The sequence below is a fragment of the Ipomoea nil genome, unplaced genomic scaffold (genome assembly GCF_001879475.1).
Source record: "Ipomoea nil cultivar Tokyo-kokei standard unplaced genomic scaffold, Asagao_1.1 scaffold0418, whole genome shotgun sequence".
NCBI lineage: Eukaryota > Viridiplantae > Streptophyta > Magnoliopsida > Solanales > Convolvulaceae > Ipomoea > Ipomoea nil.
Window position 1 is genome coordinate 440,594 of NW_017616846.1, and position 16,963 is coordinate 457,556.

The following is a 16,963-nucleotide window of genomic DNA, read 5'->3' on the forward strand; positions in this document are numbered from 1 at the left end:
ATTAGTTTATTTTAAAGAATGTATTTTTTTGAGTTAATACCCAAAATCATCCTCGACTATAGTGGTTTTTCTCAATTTCGTCCTAAACGACTTTGGTGACCTAATATCGTCCCAGACTTTTGTGTTTCGCTCAATTTAGTCCCAGACTTTTGTGTTTTTGCTCAATTTAGTCCCTCATTTGTTATTCTGTCCATTTGATGTTAAATAAATAGACAATTCAGTAATTTTAATATTGGCATCTCTTTACTCATAGACATGTGAAGTGCGAAATCCCTTTTTTTTTTTACGAATTACTTCCAGAATTACTCCTAAAACTGCGAATATAAAATTTAATTTGCATGTTCGGGAGTAATTCTGGGTGTAATTCATACAAGAAAGAGAAATTTCGCACTTTACAAGTTGAAAGTAAAGAAAGATCAATATTGACAATTTGAATTGTCCCTTTATTTAACACCAATTTGACGGAATAACAAATGGAGGACTAAATTGAGCGAAACACAAAAGTCTGGGACGATATTAGGTCACCAAAGTCGTTTAGGACGAAATTGAGAAAAACCACTATAATCGAGGACGATTTTGGGTATTAACTCGTATTTTTTTTATAATTAGGAAAATAACCCAAATATGTTTTTATAAGAGCATCCCAATAGGAATTTTTTCATGATTTTTGAAATAGTAAAAAGCTCAAGGGTTGGCTTTTAACAAATATGGAGTGGTTTTTGTTTGTTTTGTTGTCTTGCAAATTTTTGTTTTTGTGGGGCTTGGCGGGTGAGAGAAAAGGAAAAACAAAGTCATTTAATCTACGCGTGAAGCGCAAGAATCACGCCTATTGGGTGCGTATTTAGCTTGTTTTTCAGTTTTCTTTTTTTCCTCAAGTGGTACGCTTTAATAAAGGCTGAAACTTGTCTTGTAGTTTAGAGTATAGAAGAGAGAAATTTGGGTATCTCCCGTCGATTGATAGAGATCAGTCTACCCAAAAATTTAAAATTAAACTAAACTTATTCTATTACGTGCACCAAATACGCCCAATCACGCACCCGCATAATTCTTTATTTATCTAATTTTTCTTTTCTGACAAATTTCTTTTTCTTTTTCTTTTTTCTTTCACTTTCTCCCTCCTATGGTCTGAAAAAAAAATCAAAAAATCCAAACTTAATGAGGTTGCTCTTATTAATTACTCCGTACTAAACATTTGTATACATGGTAGGAGAGTAAGAATTGACAGAGCATAAAGTGGTTTAATGTCAATGATGATCTTCCATGCCAAAGAACTTAGAGATGTTATCAAGATCATTGTTTCTGAAATCGACGGAGATGGATCTGCGGTTCAAACCCAGCCTATTCTCTTCATAATGCTTGGCAGCCTCAGTAATGGAAGCAAGCAAGATCGGGTAGTTCTTGATGTTCTTCAGGGCATTGGGATGCGCCTCAGTCCTCGACGACTGCTCGTAGCTCCGCAATTTGAAACCAGGCAGCGGCGGCGATGGAGGACTCTCTCTTTTTCTGCCGCTGCGTTTCATGCTTATCGAAGAGGCACTGCTGCTTGCACTGTGCCCCAGTTCTTGGCTCTGCATGCTTGAGTCTCCTTGATTTTCCTGAGCACCAAAGCGTTAGCAGGTGAAGTGCACTTATTATGCACGCAAACTGTTTGTAAATTTGCATGTTGTTTGTAAATTTGTACTTTTGGTCCATACCTCTTCGATTTAGGTTGGTCGAAAAATTGAACAAGAGACTAAATATAGAAGAATTAAAATTTAAGGATCTAATTTGAGTGGGGTAAAATATCTAAACATATTTTTAAAAAGAAACCTTTAAAAAAAATCTTTAAACATAATTCTAGATTTGATTTGATTTGATTTTGTTAATAAAATAAAGCGTGAGAAACTGAGAATGTGAGATTTTACCTCTTTGGAAGAAGTATTCTCTTCCTTAACAAGGTCTGTAACAGATGGTCTTCTTCTCTCCCTCTTTTCACGGCTTCTGCGAGACTGTTTCGTTCTTGATATCTTGCTCCTGTAAGTTTTTTAAAAAATTTTATTTTATTTTTCTAAAAATAATACGGAGTATATGATTTCTAAAAAGGGAAAATGACACTTTTTCCCCCTAAGTTATATACTTATAGCACTTTTTTCCCCTCAATTATTTAGGTAAGCACATTAGCCCTCTCAATTATTTAAAAAGTGGTGTTTTTTCCGCCTGATATATTAAATTGACATTTCTACCCTTAAAGTAAACATTTATTTATTTTACTTCTCCAACAAATTATTGCGTGTACGTAGGGATGACCACGATTCGGTTTGAACTGAACCGGACACTAAAGCAATTGAATTAAAAGTTTCCGGTTATGATTCAGATCTAGAACCCAATATTTAGATGTCAATTTATTAAAATTATGTATCAAAAAAATTGAATCTTGAACCGTGAACCGGCGGTTCCGGATCCGGTTCGCGATTTTGAACCGTCTTTATTTTAAAATTTTATTTTTTATTTTAAAATAGTCTAAATTCAACAATAAATGTATTTTATTTTTTCAGTTCGGAACATGAACCGTCCGTTCCGGTTCACGATTTTAATAAACTCTAAATATTGGATTTCGATTCTAAATTATAATTGGAATATTTCAGTTTGGTTGCTATAGTGTTTGTTTGGTTTGAACCAAATTATGGTCATAATTTGTTGGAGAAAAAAAATAAATGAAATATTTATTTTAAGGGTAAATATGTCCATTTAACATTTCAGGGGGAAAAACAGCCACTTCAATAATTCAGGGGGAAAAAAAAGTGCCATTTTCCCTTCGAAAAATGAAGAAATGAGATGCAATAAATACCTTCTTCGATCATAAGAGTTGATCACATCCACATCAACCTTGATGGCGGGCAACCCAGAAAGATCACAAGCTAACGGACTCGTTCGGAAGAACTTTTTTTTTTTTTTGCAAAAATATATATATATAAATTGTTATTTAGCAATTAATTATAAATAATTAGAAATTAAGAAGAAAAAAAAAAACTGACTTGATTTTGCAGAGCGGAGGCAGCAGAGCCACGGTAAGCGGGTTCAATGCAGAGGAGTTTAGACAAGAGGCCGTACGAAGACTCAGGCAAATCAGGTAACGCCACGTGGAAAGAAGGCTTGTACGGCTGCGGCGGTCTGAAGGTCGCCGGCAGCTTCGCCTTCTTCCAGTAATCCTCCGGGGGAGATCCGCATAGCTTGAATATCTTGTGTAGTTGCTCTATCTATTTTTACCACAATTTTATTCAATAATTAAAATCATTTTACAAATATATTACGGAGTAGATAAATTTGAATTTAGTAAAAAAAAAAGAGGTTACCTCATTCCTACCGGGCATGATGGGGCGGCCATGGAACATCTCGGCGAGAAGGCATCCGGCGCTCCAAAGGTCAATCCCTACGCCGTAATCGGTGGCGCCCAACAGCAACTCCGGCGCCCTATACCATAGCGTGACAACTCTGGTGGTGAGAGGCTTGTTCGATTTGGATTGGAAAAAATTAGCAAGCCCAAAATCTGCAATTTTGAGACGCCCATCTTTGTCTATCAGCAAGTTGGATCCTTTGATGTCTCTGTGAAGTATTCCCCTCTCATGGCAATGCTGCAGCCCTGAGAGCAGTTGCTGCATGTAACACTTCACCTGCAAACTATGAAAAAACAGATGAGTTATAAGTCTGGACAATACTATAGCCCTATTTGGTAGAATTAGGTTAATTTTAACTTATTTGACCAATATTAAATTTTTTAATTTGGTTAAAAAATCAGTATAAGTATATGGTTAATTAACTTTTTGTAACTCCAAAATATTAAAATTTAAAAAGCTGCTCAAAATAACTTTTTCAATTAGCTATTTGATAAAAGAAATTATATCAAACAACTATCAGCTAATTTACCAAACACATTTCTACAATCAGTTAATGTTATCAATTAGTTATACCCTCTAATTAACCCAATCATCAAATAGCTAATAGCCATTTACGGCCTATATCTTATCCATTTTGTTTAAACTATATCGCTTATTAGACATCCACATCTATGCATATTTCACGGGTTTTAAGAAAATAAATGTCACATGGATGAGAGAGAGTGAGGAGAGAGAATCTGTAATGTTTATTGCAAGCTTTGGGTTATTGTTAGTGTGTGGAGCCCACATGATGGAAGAAAAAACGCATGAACTTGCGTTTCAGCCACATTCCGTGCCCAGCTGGGGCGCTTGCGCCCGCTGGGCGGAATGTGGCTGACTTTTTTTTTTTAAAATCAAATTTGTTTTATTTTTTTTCTCTTCTCTCATATTTTCTCTTTCCTAATCACTCTTATATTCTTTTCCAAATCTTCCTAACTGATGCGGATGCTCTTATCATAACAGGGCTAAAGGGCACTGGAAAGTTGAAAGGTTTTGATATGTGTGCAGATAGAAGAGGAGATAAAGTGACCTGTGGTTCAGTGAGGGGTGCAGCATCAGGGCGAGTGATGATTGTTGACAAGTCAGAAGGCATGAAATCAAAAACCAAGTAGAGACTATACTGCATTCTTGAAGTGGCAACCCCTTCCAGCTTTATAATGTTGGGGTGGTTCAGCTTCTGCAGTATTATGATCTCTCTTGCCATGAACTTCACGCTCTCTGGCTCTGATGTATCAAACCTCACCTTCTTCAGGGCAACAATTTTCCCACTATTCCTATCTCTAGCTTTATATACATTGCTGTATGTTCCCTGCCCTACCTGCAATTTCATCAACTCCACATTCATATTCATGTTTAGGATCATAAAGGATACATGGAATTAAACTTTAAAATATCTTATAATCTCGAATTTAGTTCTCCATGAGGGAAATTTTGGGTTTAAATTTTAGTGAATAAAGTAATAAATTCTCCTAAATAAGGGCTAATAGCTAGCATTTGAATTCAAATGAATTGATGTTAGTAGAGTTGAACATATAATATCTACAATATAAATATGTAATTTCATTATTATATTAAATTTATAGTTAAAACAAAACACTCCAGAACCAGCAAAATATATATATATATATATATATATATATATATATATATATATATATATATATAGAGAGAGAGAGAGAGAGAGGGGATCGCTTTCAGGTGCGAACTATCAGTCCAGAAGAGAACTAGGAACCATTCAGCGCGTCACGTGTCTAGATCTAAGTGCACATATAGTTATAAGTAGGTGCACCTAGGTGAAAGTAGGTGCACCAAATCAATAAATGTTAACAAAACAAAATTGCATGCACTTATGAAAATAGGTGCACCAGATCAATGAATGTTAACAAGACAAAATTACATACACTTGTAGGTGAAAGTAGATGCACTTGTAAGTGTAAGTGATTTTACCTACAGTTTTTATTTGCATAGGTGCACCAACTACCACATATAACACATTTACATGTACCAAAGGACACGTGGCGCACACGAGATGGTTCTCAGTTCTCTCCGGACCAACCGTGAGGCCGCACCCCTATATATATATATATATAAAGAAAATGGAGTGGAGACTAACCTTGGAAAGCTTATCATAAGAATCTGCACTCTTTGGTTGCAAACCATCCAAAACATCTTTAGGAATGTTGTCAACAAGCCATTTTGGCCACCCATCCACCAATTCATCTCCTCCAATTTTTCTAGACGGAAACCTTTGTTGAACACTAATGTTATTGTGATTGCTTTTATTTTTACTATTATTATTATTGTTGTTGTTCTTTATCCCTCTTTGAACATCAACATCTCTACTACTCACATGAACCCTTCTCTCCCTACCATTCACATTATTTTTTATCCCATCCCCTTCTTGCCTTGAAACCCTATTCACGTTATCTCTCCGATTAGGGCGGTACCCATATTCTTGCTTCAAACTCTCAAGCCCCCTCGACGGCGTTTCCTTGCCCTGAACGCAGCCCATATATGAAATATGATGCCCTGCTTCACGGCGGCGAGCCCGAGCCCGAGCCCCGGCATATTGTTTGACCCATCAACCTGATGAACAGTTAACACTGGACGTTAAAATGGTACGGGGAGGAAACGGGTACGGTATGGAATGCATAATAAAGGGCAGACAGGGCAGGTCATTGTCCCCAGCGGCCGGCTTTTGGTGTGCTGGTGCTCTGCCATCTCCGCCGCATGGGGTTAAGGGGTGGCGGAAATGAAGATATTCGGTATCCAATTTCAATGCTTCTGTCAGTTTTCACAAGGAAAGCTTTGGCGTTAATGACTGGAAGCTTTTTGCATTGCAGATAATATGGATATAAGTACTAGTTTTATGAATATACCCAATATTCCAACAAGATAAAGATATATAACTTTCGTCTAGTCACAAATTTAAAAGAGAATATAATTCCGTAATACACTATAAATTTCCATGTTTATTATTCATATGGACAGTTTAGAGTATTAATAAATGTCGCGTTTGTTCATTCCATATCCCAAAACAGTGTATTCCCAGGGAAGTGGCTGTGTACTTGAGAATGTAAAAAAACTCTGTTTTCAACGGTACGGAATAATACCCCTTCGGTGGTGCATTTATTTCTCCAAAATTCTTGCTGATATGTTAACGATTACGTACATACCGAGGATATAGATCCGACAATCACTACTTAACCAAATGGCTGTCGCCAACTGTGAGCGGCGACCAGACAGGTTGTCCTAGATCAAATGGTCCAAGAGAGTCATTCTGCATGCCACAATTCCAAAGAAAAGAAATGCATTTAGTCTAACTGCTTGGTTAGTAGGAACTGTTTTTTAAAGGCAACCAAACATACCCATTTGATCCCTTTTAGTGCGAGGTTGCAGCTGTCTTCATCAACAATCCCTTGTGAACGAGGCAACAACTTTGTCTTGGATTGATCCTGTGATCATAATTGGATACTATTATAAGCCCTTAATTGCAGGAAACAATGAACACAGCAGCATTATTAAGAGATGGGTGGTTTTCAGTGACCATCAGAATCAGAATTAAGATGCTGAATAAAATTTTAATAAATGGAAATGCACCAAGGGAAGAGGAGAGAGGGAAAACCTGAGCTGTAGCTTCAGATGTCAAACGCACACCTTCCTGACATTCCATGGAACTGCCTGCTTCACTAGCAGTCACGGCCATTCCACTCAAAGGAGAAACTTTCCTTACAGGAAACGCATGGCACGTCTCTTCAGCATCGAAGAAAGATGTGCATGGTTCATCCAATTGTAGTTTTGAGTCAGGAAGATGTGAATTTAATTGAGTAGCAACAAAAGCACCAAGTGAGGCAGCAGTTGATGAAGATTGTGGCAAGCTTGATTTGTTCCCACTTAAATTTGGATTCACGTTATTTATCATTCCCTGCATTGATGCCTCAGAAAGCAAGCCTCCAATGCTCAAGGCAGTTAGACTGTCAACCCAAGAAAACTGTTGCTGAGCATTGTTGCCTGCCATTGTTCTCGGCATTTCAAATTCTTGTGTAGGTGGAATGTAATCATGAATCTCACCCTGCAAAGTTGCTTGTGACAGCAAGCACCCTGTGTCTACACCTGAGACTAATTTAAGTGGCTGCCTGTCCAATTCCTTCACCGAGTTCAAACCACCACTATTCATCTTGCCTTGCAAAGATACTTCAGAAAGCAAACCTCCAACACTAAAGTCAGAAACTGCCAGAAATGGCTGCATTTGACTTGCTGATTCAGTGTCACTTTTGATGATCTTACCCAGCAGAGATACTTCTGAAAGTAGCCCCCCAATGCTTAAGTTCGTCAAGTTATCTTCCCATGGCACTAAAGGTTCATAGATACCATCAGCTTTCAGTTGATTACCCTGTAATAGGAAAAATAAGCACATATTTAAGTCAATAAAAAGCCTAAATATATCTCAACCACTTTTGGGCACCAAAACTAAACAGAATTCAAAAGGAATCAGAAGCCAAATTAGGGAGACAACAAATCTAAAATTGAATGAAGCAGTTCAAGGGAGGCATTTAGATATTTGATTACATAGCAATTAAACAGGTAGAACCTTTTACAAATTCATCTGTGTTTTTATTTGAAAGAGTTAAAGATCATTATAACTCAATGTTGAGCAAAGAAAATATTGAGGAAATTTCTTTAAACAGTGAAAATTGCTAATACAGGTTCCACAAACTTCTAAAGCAAACAATGCACCAGCTAAATTTACCTTTGAGAAACAAAACTGAAAGGAGCATATCTTGCTCATGGTGATGTTTTGGGCTATGAAATTCAAGAAATCTTGTTTTACATGCTGAAGAATAAATTACACTTCATAAACTCCCCCCTCTTTCAGAATGAACATTGTGTTTGCATAAGGGTTATTAAACTGCATCTTAGCACGTTTCAATTCTTTTGAGCAAGACACTAAAATGAATAAAAAGGACATGTTTGTGGACTGCAAAAAATATGTTTGAGAATAAGGCAGGAATTCCTTTGTTTGCAACAACCATGCTCCTACCTCTTCTGACCAAAGTCCAATCCTGACCAGCACTAAAGCCAAATTTACAGAGAAAACTCAAATTCTAAATGCAATCAGACACAAAAATAAACCGTAAATAGATCAAGTAGTTTACTACCTACAGTGTATTGCATACCATCCTTTAAACATTGCTAGACTCCCTACCAATCAAGTTTTTAACCTATTAGCCAGAGGATCAGGAACTCTGAAGTGTACTATAAGATGAGGTCATGTAATTCAGCAGTGAAAGAGAAAAAGGGAGACCCCATAACTATAGCAAGCAAACAAGTAACCTATCTAAGAAGCTGCAAATGCTTACCACACATTCAACTTGTTCAACTGAAGGCATCTGCTCTTTTACAACATCTGAAGCTTCATTAGTAGACTTAATTTTTTCAAAATATTTATTTTCTATTTTAGTCTCCTTCATTTGGTTAACTTGGATATCTAAAGCTTGGCTGCTGACCTCAGATTGCCTTCTAGAGTCAGAATGAGTAGACAAAAGAGGCATTTTGAAGCCCTCCAATTGATGATCCAAAAACCAGCCATACCTAAAAATAAAAAAAAAAAAAAAAACAAAAAAATAAATAATAATAATAAAAAAAAAACAAATTGAGACTAAATGAGGAGCTAAGATTGGAGAAGCTTATGAGTTAAAAGTTAAAACTGAGAGCAAATGAACCTCAGACCTTAGGCGAAAAACAGCAGGACTATTTACAGACATATAAACTTCTCTTGCAGAAATTTCAGTATCTTCCATACTCCATCTTCTGTAGGAAGCTAATTTCTCCAAATTAACATCATAGGGGAAAAGCAAGGCCTTCCCCCACTTGCCATTTTCATTGCCCCACTTTGTGTTTATATGCTTGATCACGGACCATATCCTCTTCTTAGCACTTAAAGTGAGTTCCAAAAATGGATTGTACCCATCCTGTATAAATAAAAGATAAATCTATAAACTTCCTTGTCCAGATAAAGTTGGAACCTATCATGTATGCTCATGCTCAATGTTACTTATCTTACTTTTTCCAATCTCAAGCGAGTACTTTCATTTATTGGAAAGAGTTGCAGTTTAATCTTTTCAGAAGGTTGAAGTTGTTGAAGCTCCAATTCATAGCAACAGTCTCTTCCTTCAGTAATATTCCCACCAAATAGCTCTGAAGTGCCAGAAGGAAGAACATTCAAATCTTTTCTGGGCAAAATAGGTTCACTTTTCCCTAGGGAAAAAGAGCAAGCATATCTAAGTGCACAATTAACAGAAATTTCAACAAGAGCCAATTCATTTAAGTAACTCTTTAAAGAGCACGCTAGAGAAGAAAAATTGGATACAGAGGTGTCAGCATTCACAAAATCAAAGTAGTTACTTCCAGCAACAAGCCCCATTTGTAAATATTTTTTAAAAGAAAAAGAAAAAAAGAAACATAGTAAAAAACATCAATCCAACCTAACCTTCTGATTTCTGATCCCGCCTCCTAGTCCTAACTGTAACTTTCTTTGCTACTACACACGTTTCTTCCTCGTTCTCTTCAGGAGTGCCTTTTTTCTTTCTTTTCTGATGCCTAGCATATTTTGATGAAGAACTCAGAGCTTTCTCCAGTGCAGCACCTCTCTTCTCATCCTCATCTTCAACAGCGCCTACTTCTCTTCTTGTCTGAGGTCTACTAGATATCATTGCAGCTCAAATGCGTTGCAAGAGAAATACAGAGCCTCACTAAATCACGCAATTTATTCCAATCACTCTCAAAAAAAAAAAAACGAAACAAGAATCCAAGATCGCCACGGCACTAACACTGCAGATACATAAAACAATCCCAAAATTAAGTAGTTCTAGGCATGTTTTCTTCAGAACAAAACAAATAAATTCCATATATCCATCAGAAACAGAAATATAATAACGTAAATTCTATCAATCAACTTCAGCCTTCGGTAAAATCAACTCAAATCCAGGATTCATCGGTTCGTACGTTATCAATGAATAATCTAATTATCATCGATTTCTGAAGAAGAACAGTAAAAGAGCACGAAAATTAAATACAAAAATCGATGCGAGAGAAGAAGCCTGAAGTAATTCTTAACGTACCGTACGATACAGGAAGCAAACGATGCTTTCGCCGGTGCCCTTCAAGGAACGCAGAGAGCTACGCGGTCAGAGAGAGAGAGAGAGAGAGAGAGAGAGAGAGAGAGAGAAAACGGCTGAAATGAGAGCGGGAATGATTTATTTTTAGTGAGAGAGTCGGCGCCAAAGATTTTTATTTGAACCCAAAATCAAATTCGGACTCTCAATTTATACAAGCGATCCTTCTGCGTCCACCAACACTTGCGTGCACCTTACGGCTTGTAATAGAAACTCTGTAAATTCCTTTAAAAAAGAATAAAAAATTGCATCAATTCCTGAGTTATAACCAAGTTTCGACTTAATCCTTAAGTTATGGTCGTATTCGAGTTTAGTCTCTCAGTTATGAGCAAAGTGGCACGTTTAGTACTTGACGCTAGTGGTGTGTTGACAAAGATAATTTCAAGGATAAAGAAGTAAATTCCTTAATAAAACTTGTAAACTTAGTGAAAATATTTTCTCCCAATTCGACAAAAGTCCTAAGTTGCTTATGTAATCATCGAAGAAACACTATTACCGTTTTTCTAAAAAATCAAATTTCAATATTTCAATTTTATTTATAAAAAGAAAATTAAATTACAATTTTTTGACAAATACACAAATTTGTTCCATAATGTGGACTAGCTTGATATCTTTTTCTTCGATTAGCATAATTCCATGACATTTTGATGGTAAAAAATCATCACAGAGGGAAAGATGAAGGCCCTGTTTGGTAAATGACTGTTAGCTATTAGCTGATTGTGTTAATTAGAGGGTATAAATAGTTGATAACATTAGCTGATTGTAGAAAAGTGTTTGGTAAATTAGCTGTTAGCTGATAGTTGTTTGGTATAATTCCTTTTTTCAAAAAGTTAATTGAAAAAGTTGTTTGGAGTAGCTTTTTGAATTTTAACCTTTTGGAGTTGCAAAAAGTTAATTAACCAAGCATTTATATTGATATTTTAACTACCAGGACTATGTGGTCTAATGGTATCCGTGTTGGACTTCCAATTGGAAGATTATGAGTTCAAGCCTATGAACAGATACTACAATGTAATAGAGCCAGTAGCTTTCAAAAAATATATATATATATTGATATTTTCACTAAATCAAACAATTAATAGTGGTCAAATTGGCCAATAGGCCAATTTTTTACCAAACAAGGCCGAAGTACCACAACTAAGAGATAACATCTTATAATTAATGGCTAAATGATTCCTTCAATACGGAGAATATTGATTATTTATTTAAACATATAAAATAGAGAAACAACTTACCTCTGAATTTCGCAGCTTGGAAGTGGACAAATTTGAGATTTCAAGCTTGGGGAAGAAAAAGATCTTCGATTGTAGGTATAAGAAGAAAAGAATTGCGCAATGAGTTTCGACATAATAAGGTGATTATAATTTGAAATTCATATTTTACCCCTCTATTATTAAATTGTTTTTAAGTTTTCCATTAGCCGCAGACGGAGTATTAACGTTAGGGACCAAACTCGTCACTTCGCTCATAACTGAGGGACTAAACTCGAATACGATCATAACTTAGAAACTGAGTCGGAACTTGGTTATAACTTAGGGACTAAAGATGTAATTTTCCTAAAAAAGAATGTAACATTAAAAAAATAAAGGCTAAAGTGTCATCCCGCAACATGCATCATTCCTGATTATTCATGCCGCACCATGATATTTTATAAGTGATATTTAGAGTCATAAATCATAATTTTTTTTTTCGTCTATAACTTTTTACAGGTTTTCTACAGGTTACCGGTAATAATATTGATTGAATTTTTTATTAGTTTTATATATATATATATATATATATATATATATATATATATATATATATATATATATATATATATATATATATATATATTTTTCTTCTTTCGCCTTCGTATTATAATTTTTTTTTTTGTATTTTTCTTCTTTCCTAAACGTATAGGCCTGCTCTGCATTTTTCGCATCTCGTCTCTCCGATCAGGCCTGCTCTGCTCATAGCCTCCTGACTCCATCCGATGTTGTTTGAGTTAATTCCAAAAATGGTCGCCCGAGTATGATGATTTTCCAGAATTGGTCTTCGATTTTTAGTTTGGACAATTTAACCATACGAACAACAACTCTGTTACCTCTGCAAAGCAATTTCTAGAGAAAAAGTGAATTTCCTATGATAATTTCATCGGGTTGTGAATTTCGCGTATAGATTGGGAGAAAGAAGAGGATTATACGTTCAATAAGGAAAAGTACCATTTTAGTTCGCGTATAGATTGGGAGAAAGAAGAGGATTATACGTTCAATAAGGAAAAGTACTATTTTACTCCTAAAATAGACGTTCACTTAACCTTGCATTGACAGAAAGACTTCAATTGGAAAAAAAAAAAATTGATAGTTAGATGATTAAATTGTCCAAATTAAAAGTCGAAGACTAAAGTTAAAAAATCTTTTGAAAAATCATCATACTCAAGAAACCATTTATGGAATTAGCTCAATATTTTTTTTGTTCATAATATGCTTTGAATCCTTTAAATATTATCATATTAGAACCAATTGTCTTAATTTTTTATTTTTGTATTTATAAAATATTTATTCCAATTATAAATTATAAATTCATAAATACCCAAATAACAATATTGATAATCATTCTCATTCCAACCTACTACTAAACATACAAATTATTATCACCAAAACATATTCCAATTACTAAATATTTGATTCTCATTTCGATTCCAATCCCTATGTTCAAACTAAACACACCCTAATTTTCTACCAACAAAAGATACGTGGGGAACGGTGACGGTTTATAAATAAATAAAAATAAAAAGAATATCTTGACACAGAGTATTGGAAGCCAAACTTTAAAGACAAAATGACAAGACAAATATAAATACAGGAAGATCACAACCTGCAACAACATATAACCCCTACTAAGGCAAAACAGGGCATAACCAGCATGTATAGAGTTCTTTTAGGTAGTTGAAAGCAAGCAAGCATTGCCACGCGCTGAGTATACTTTTCATAACCTCCAACTTTCTTTATTCATCCTATTAGCAACCACTGTATACTGCTGTGGAATCAATCTTTGCAGGTATCTTTGATACTCTCGGAGCATAGGAATATATGGTTGGAACTCTTAGTACGGGAATTCATGGTCGGGAGGATCAGAATGCATGTCCATTGAAGTATCATTGGAGCTCTGAAGATTGGCGTCTCTGCTTTGTAGATAGTTGTTGTCACTAAGTCGGGTTCCACCAGCAGAGGATGGGGGGGCGTTTTGAGGGAAACCTCCCTGTACCAGGTGATAGTGCTGAAGGCTCCTACGAATGGGGCTGGACAGCGCGTTTGAAAAGACAGAGTTCTTCGGTTGCTGATCAGAATGTCCTGAACGAAGCCCGTTGGAAGCAGTTGCTGGACCAAAAGAAGTAGAAGAAACAGGAAATCCAGAATTCGGTATATGCATGGAAGTTTGAGACTGCTGCTGCTGCAATGGCAGCCTTTGGGATGTTGGGGGTTCCTCAGCTCCATAGTCAAGCTCATGCTACAGACATGACAAAAACAGTACATAAAAATTAATCAACATTCAATAGGAGTGAATCTGGATATCCATTACTATCAAATGAAAGAAAAATAAACAAATAGAACTCTATAGAAAATAGTACATATTTATATCAAACATAAAGTCATGTTAAAAGCCAAGGGCTAATAAAGAATCAGCGTGAATCACCATATGATACTATTCACAACCACTGTTTACTTGTTGCACAAAATTACTAAAGATGCTGGCCACATACTTAATTCAACATATCTTTTGCCAGTTGTATAGATCACATACGGCACTCAGAAATATCTAGATCAGAGCACCAAATATGACATGTAATGCAAGTAGCTTAAAGAGAAGTAAAATAGCAAGGTAAACACACTGATTTAGAATCTAACCCCTACGAGGGTTTAAAGTTGAATATGTGACTGTGTGAGTCTACTGTACTGCTCTCCTACGGTCCCACCATATCTCATTAAAAATCAAGGAAAGCGAAGATCAAACCTTTGGTCAATAGGATCCCTACTTCCCTCTTTCCAATCTCATCACTTTAATTCCCCTATCTGAAAGGTAACTATCTCTTGGTGGGAAGGTGCTCTTCTATAAACCAAGAGCCTACTGGCTTGGGTTGTTGTTTATAAGCGTTAAAAATTATTCAACAATATAAGATGCTCTTCTTTGGGGACAGAGTCAACTGAACATCTCGGCCACTGGAGGGAATTTCACCAGCATTCAATCCCCTAGTATGAAAGAACAAGCAACGGCTTCTCCCTTACTAATAAGAGGAAAGGGGCAAGCCAAAACTGACTCCTTAAAGCTATCATTTTGACAAGGATCTAGCTTAATCCATATAATGGAATTAACATATCACAGAATTTACACTATGTTAAACAGAAGTTATTGTACTCTTTAACCTATCTATTCCAACAAGAGTACTATCCAGTAAAAAGAGTTCATGGCAAAGTATCAAAATTATTTCTATAGGTATCATGGACATAACCCACAAATAGAAAATAAAAGTGTGCCTGCATAAGTGTAGTATAATGCTGATCCAATACATAGCGAAATCCAAGTGCAAAGAAGCAAACTTGTAGAACAAAGTGAGAGTAATCAAACTTGGAGGTACTTGTCAATCAATGTATGACCAAAGAAATATGAAAGAAGATAATAGGAACAATACAAACCTGGAGGTAAGCAACTATATCACTGGGGTTCACTCTATTTCCATCTTCTTGCTGCCTTAACATCCAATTATAGAGTTTTTCCTACAACAATATAGGAAACAGAAATTTAATATCCAGTAAGTTTGGAGAAAATGAGGGTAAAAGAGATGTTACGCTCATTAAATACCACGCAAAAAACAAATAAAAAACAATATACATCTACTTATTGAATTGCATGTTTAGATCATGAATTGTTTCAATAACAACTGATCAGTAATCAAAAAGATCAATGCCAATGAAAAAAAAAACAGCTCAAACACTAATAGTATTGATCTAATAGTAAGTGCATAGCTTAGAAGTTAAGTAAAAAATACGGCAACACGGATTGAACCTCTTCCTATTGAGTTCAGTAAATACATTTAAAAAAAAAAAAAAAACTCAATTGAAACATAAAGCTTATAGAAAATCCATCAATTGAATCAACAAAGCTAGAAGATCAATTTTCAAAAACGCTCGCAGCTAACCACCGCAAGCTACAATGTTAATTCCACGTGTGACGTTCTCCGGCGAGATTATACCGTAGAACCAATGAAAAAATTTTGATCCATCTAGAAACAATCCGCCAATCATCCTCAAAACCCAGACACAGTCCAACAATTCAAATTGGATATAAATGGAAAAGCGCGAGGGGACACTAACCAGCGCGTGACGTTCGCCGGCGTGAAACGAGAGCCGCTGGTGCTGCATGGCTTGAGTGTAGAGCTGAGACAGAGAGTTAGCAGCGCTGCAAAAGGTGGAGTAGAGCGTTCTATCGACCTCGTCCAGACGGGTCGCCTCAGATTTTCTCTTTTTCGCCATTATTTTTCCTCTCTGCAAAACCCTAATAAAAATAAAAATTTGTAAAATTTCGAAAAGACTGTGGGGAAACGACTATTTATAGGTAGGGAATGGGAAAGTGGCAGGTGCTCGGGGTGAATTTGGTAGGAGACGAAAATTGTGGGCTACATTCATTGTATGACATGTGGATTGACAAGTGGCATGCCTATTCACTTTTACGATCTGGGGCTCTGGACGCAAACCCAAACATGGAAAATGTGATTACGCGAATATTACACAAAACTCCTCTAATTATCACTAACTTACGTAGCGTGGATCATAAATAAAAATTATTCCGGTATATTATTTGTGTATATAAAATATGTTATTTGAGTCTGAAGAAAAGGTTTGTAGCATTCGACAGGCAAGGGTCATCCCACAGATATGTATGTCTCCCTCGATTACTTATACGACGGTAGCTCCCTCTTTAGAGGATATCCTGCCCAACCAATATGGATCTCAAACAATAACTTGGGTTGACACCAACTTTGCTTCTAAGAATAAACAGTTCGAGAAATACATGATTTTGTCAGCTTTGTAACAATCAAATCTGGGTGCGATAGAATTCTCCGCCCTTGCTAGGCCAATAGAGCAATGTTAAACTCATGCAGGCGTTTGAAACCAAGACCGTGGTATTGCTTTAATTTGCCACGCCCATCCGAGACCAAGAGAGCTAGTGCATCCCCCTTCTAATATTACTATTTAAATTCCACCAAAACTTGTTCATAATCCTTTATAAGCTTTCACAGCAAGTAGTAGGGAGATAATATATGCTCATAGTGTAAGTAGGAAGAGCTTGTGCAACACTTTTTAGTAACACATCCTTACCTTCTTATTCCATCCT

The 16,963-nt window shown here is 36.1% G+C and overlaps 3 protein-coding genes across 6 annotated transcripts; all 3 read right to left on the minus strand.

Annotated features, from left to right (window-relative positions):
- Window positions 1-1,139: 1,139 nt before the first annotated feature.
- On the minus strand, window positions 1,140-6,272 carry LOC109172559 (probable serine/threonine-protein kinase At1g54610). The gene is made up of 7 exons (XM_019321735.1): window positions 5,527-6,272; window positions 4,444-4,731; window positions 3,333-3,650; window positions 3,015-3,236; window positions 2,828-2,919; window positions 1,905-2,013; window positions 1,140-1,595 (listed from the first exon to the last, which is right to left on the minus strand). Exons 1-7 carry the CDS (start codon window positions 5,923-5,925, stop codon window positions 1,245-1,247), a joined length of 1,779 nt encoding a protein of 592 aa, XP_019177280.1. The 5' UTR covers window positions 5,926-6,272; the 3' UTR covers window positions 1,140-1,244.
- Window positions 6,273-6,365: 93 nt separating this feature from the next.
- Window positions 6,366-10,686, minus strand: LOC109172558. 4 transcript variants are annotated; one of them, XM_019321731.1, is made up of 8 exons: window positions 10,535-10,686; window positions 9,904-10,165; window positions 9,478-9,671; window positions 9,144-9,385; window positions 8,774-9,005; window positions 7,039-7,806; window positions 6,782-6,868; window positions 6,366-6,693 (listed from the first exon to the last, which is right to left on the minus strand). In XM_019321731.1, the coding sequence occupies exons 2-8, from the start codon at window positions 10,124-10,126 to the stop codon at window positions 6,613-6,615; spliced, it is 1,827 nt and encodes a 608-aa protein (XP_019177276.1). In that variant the 5' UTR covers window positions 10,127-10,165; window positions 10,535-10,686; the 3' UTR covers window positions 6,366-6,612. The 4 variants fall into 4 exon arrangements, with proteins under 4 accessions (XP_019177276.1, XP_019177278.1, XP_019177279.1 ...); XM_019321733.1 differs by having other exon boundaries at window positions 9,478-9,611; window positions 9,904-10,244; XM_019321734.1 differs by having other exon boundaries at window positions 8,921-9,005; window positions 9,904-10,244.
- Window positions 10,687-13,324: 2,638 nt separating this feature from the next.
- On the minus strand, window positions 13,325-16,171 carry LOC109172560. The gene is made up of 3 exons (XM_019321736.1): window positions 15,943-16,171; window positions 15,265-15,345; window positions 13,325-14,080 (listed from the first exon to the last, which is right to left on the minus strand). The coding sequence occupies exons 1-3, from the start codon at window positions 16,099-16,101 to the stop codon at window positions 13,676-13,678; spliced, it is 645 nt and encodes a 214-aa protein (XP_019177281.1). The 5' UTR covers window positions 16,102-16,171; the 3' UTR covers window positions 13,325-13,675.
- Between the last annotated feature and the right edge of the window lie 792 nt (window positions 16,172-16,963).

What these genes read in the sequence shown, in the direction of transcription:
- LOC109172559 (XM_019321735.1), bottom strand. Translation starts at nt 5,925, where the DNA reads ATGGGCTGCGTTCAGGGCAAGGAAACGCCGTCGAGGGGGCTTGAGAGT. An exon ending in CCTCCGCTCTGCAAAATCAA is followed by an intron (nt 2,920 to 3,014) that starts GTCAGTTTTTTT and finishes AAAAAAAAAAAG; the next exon opens with TTCTTCCGAACGAGTCCGTT. An exon ending in AGAATACTTCTTCCAAAGAG is followed by an intron (nt 1,596 to 1,904) that starts GTAAAATCTCAC and finishes TTTGGTGCTCAG; the next exon opens with GAAAATCAAGGAGACTCAAG.
- LOC109172560 (XM_019321736.1), bottom strand. Translation starts at nt 16,101, where the DNA reads ATGGCGAAAAAGAGAAAATCTGAGGCGACCCGTCTGGACGAGGTCGAT. An exon ending in CCGGCGAACGTCACGCGCTG is followed by an intron (nt 15,346 to 15,942) that starts GTTAGTGTCCCC and finishes ATATTGTTGTAG; the next exon opens with GAAAAACTCTATAATTGGAT. An exon ending in ATATAGTTGCTTACCTCCAG is followed by an intron (nt 14,081 to 15,264) that starts GTTTGTATTGTT and finishes TCATGTCTGTAG; the next exon opens with CATGAGCTTGACTATGGAGC.
- LOC109172558 (XM_019321731.1), bottom strand. Translation starts at nt 10,126, where the DNA reads ATGATATCTAGTAGACCTCAGACAAGAAGAGAAGTAGGCGCTGTTGAA. An exon ending in CTCGCTTGAGATTGGAAAAA is followed by an intron (nt 9,386 to 9,477) that starts GTAAGATAAGTA and finishes TTATTTATACAG; the next exon opens with GATGGGTACAATCCATTTTT. An exon ending in CCTGCTGTTTTTCGCCTAAG is followed by an intron (nt 9,006 to 9,143) that starts GTCTGAGGTTCA and finishes TTTTATTTTTAG; the next exon opens with GTATGGCTGGTTTTTGGATC.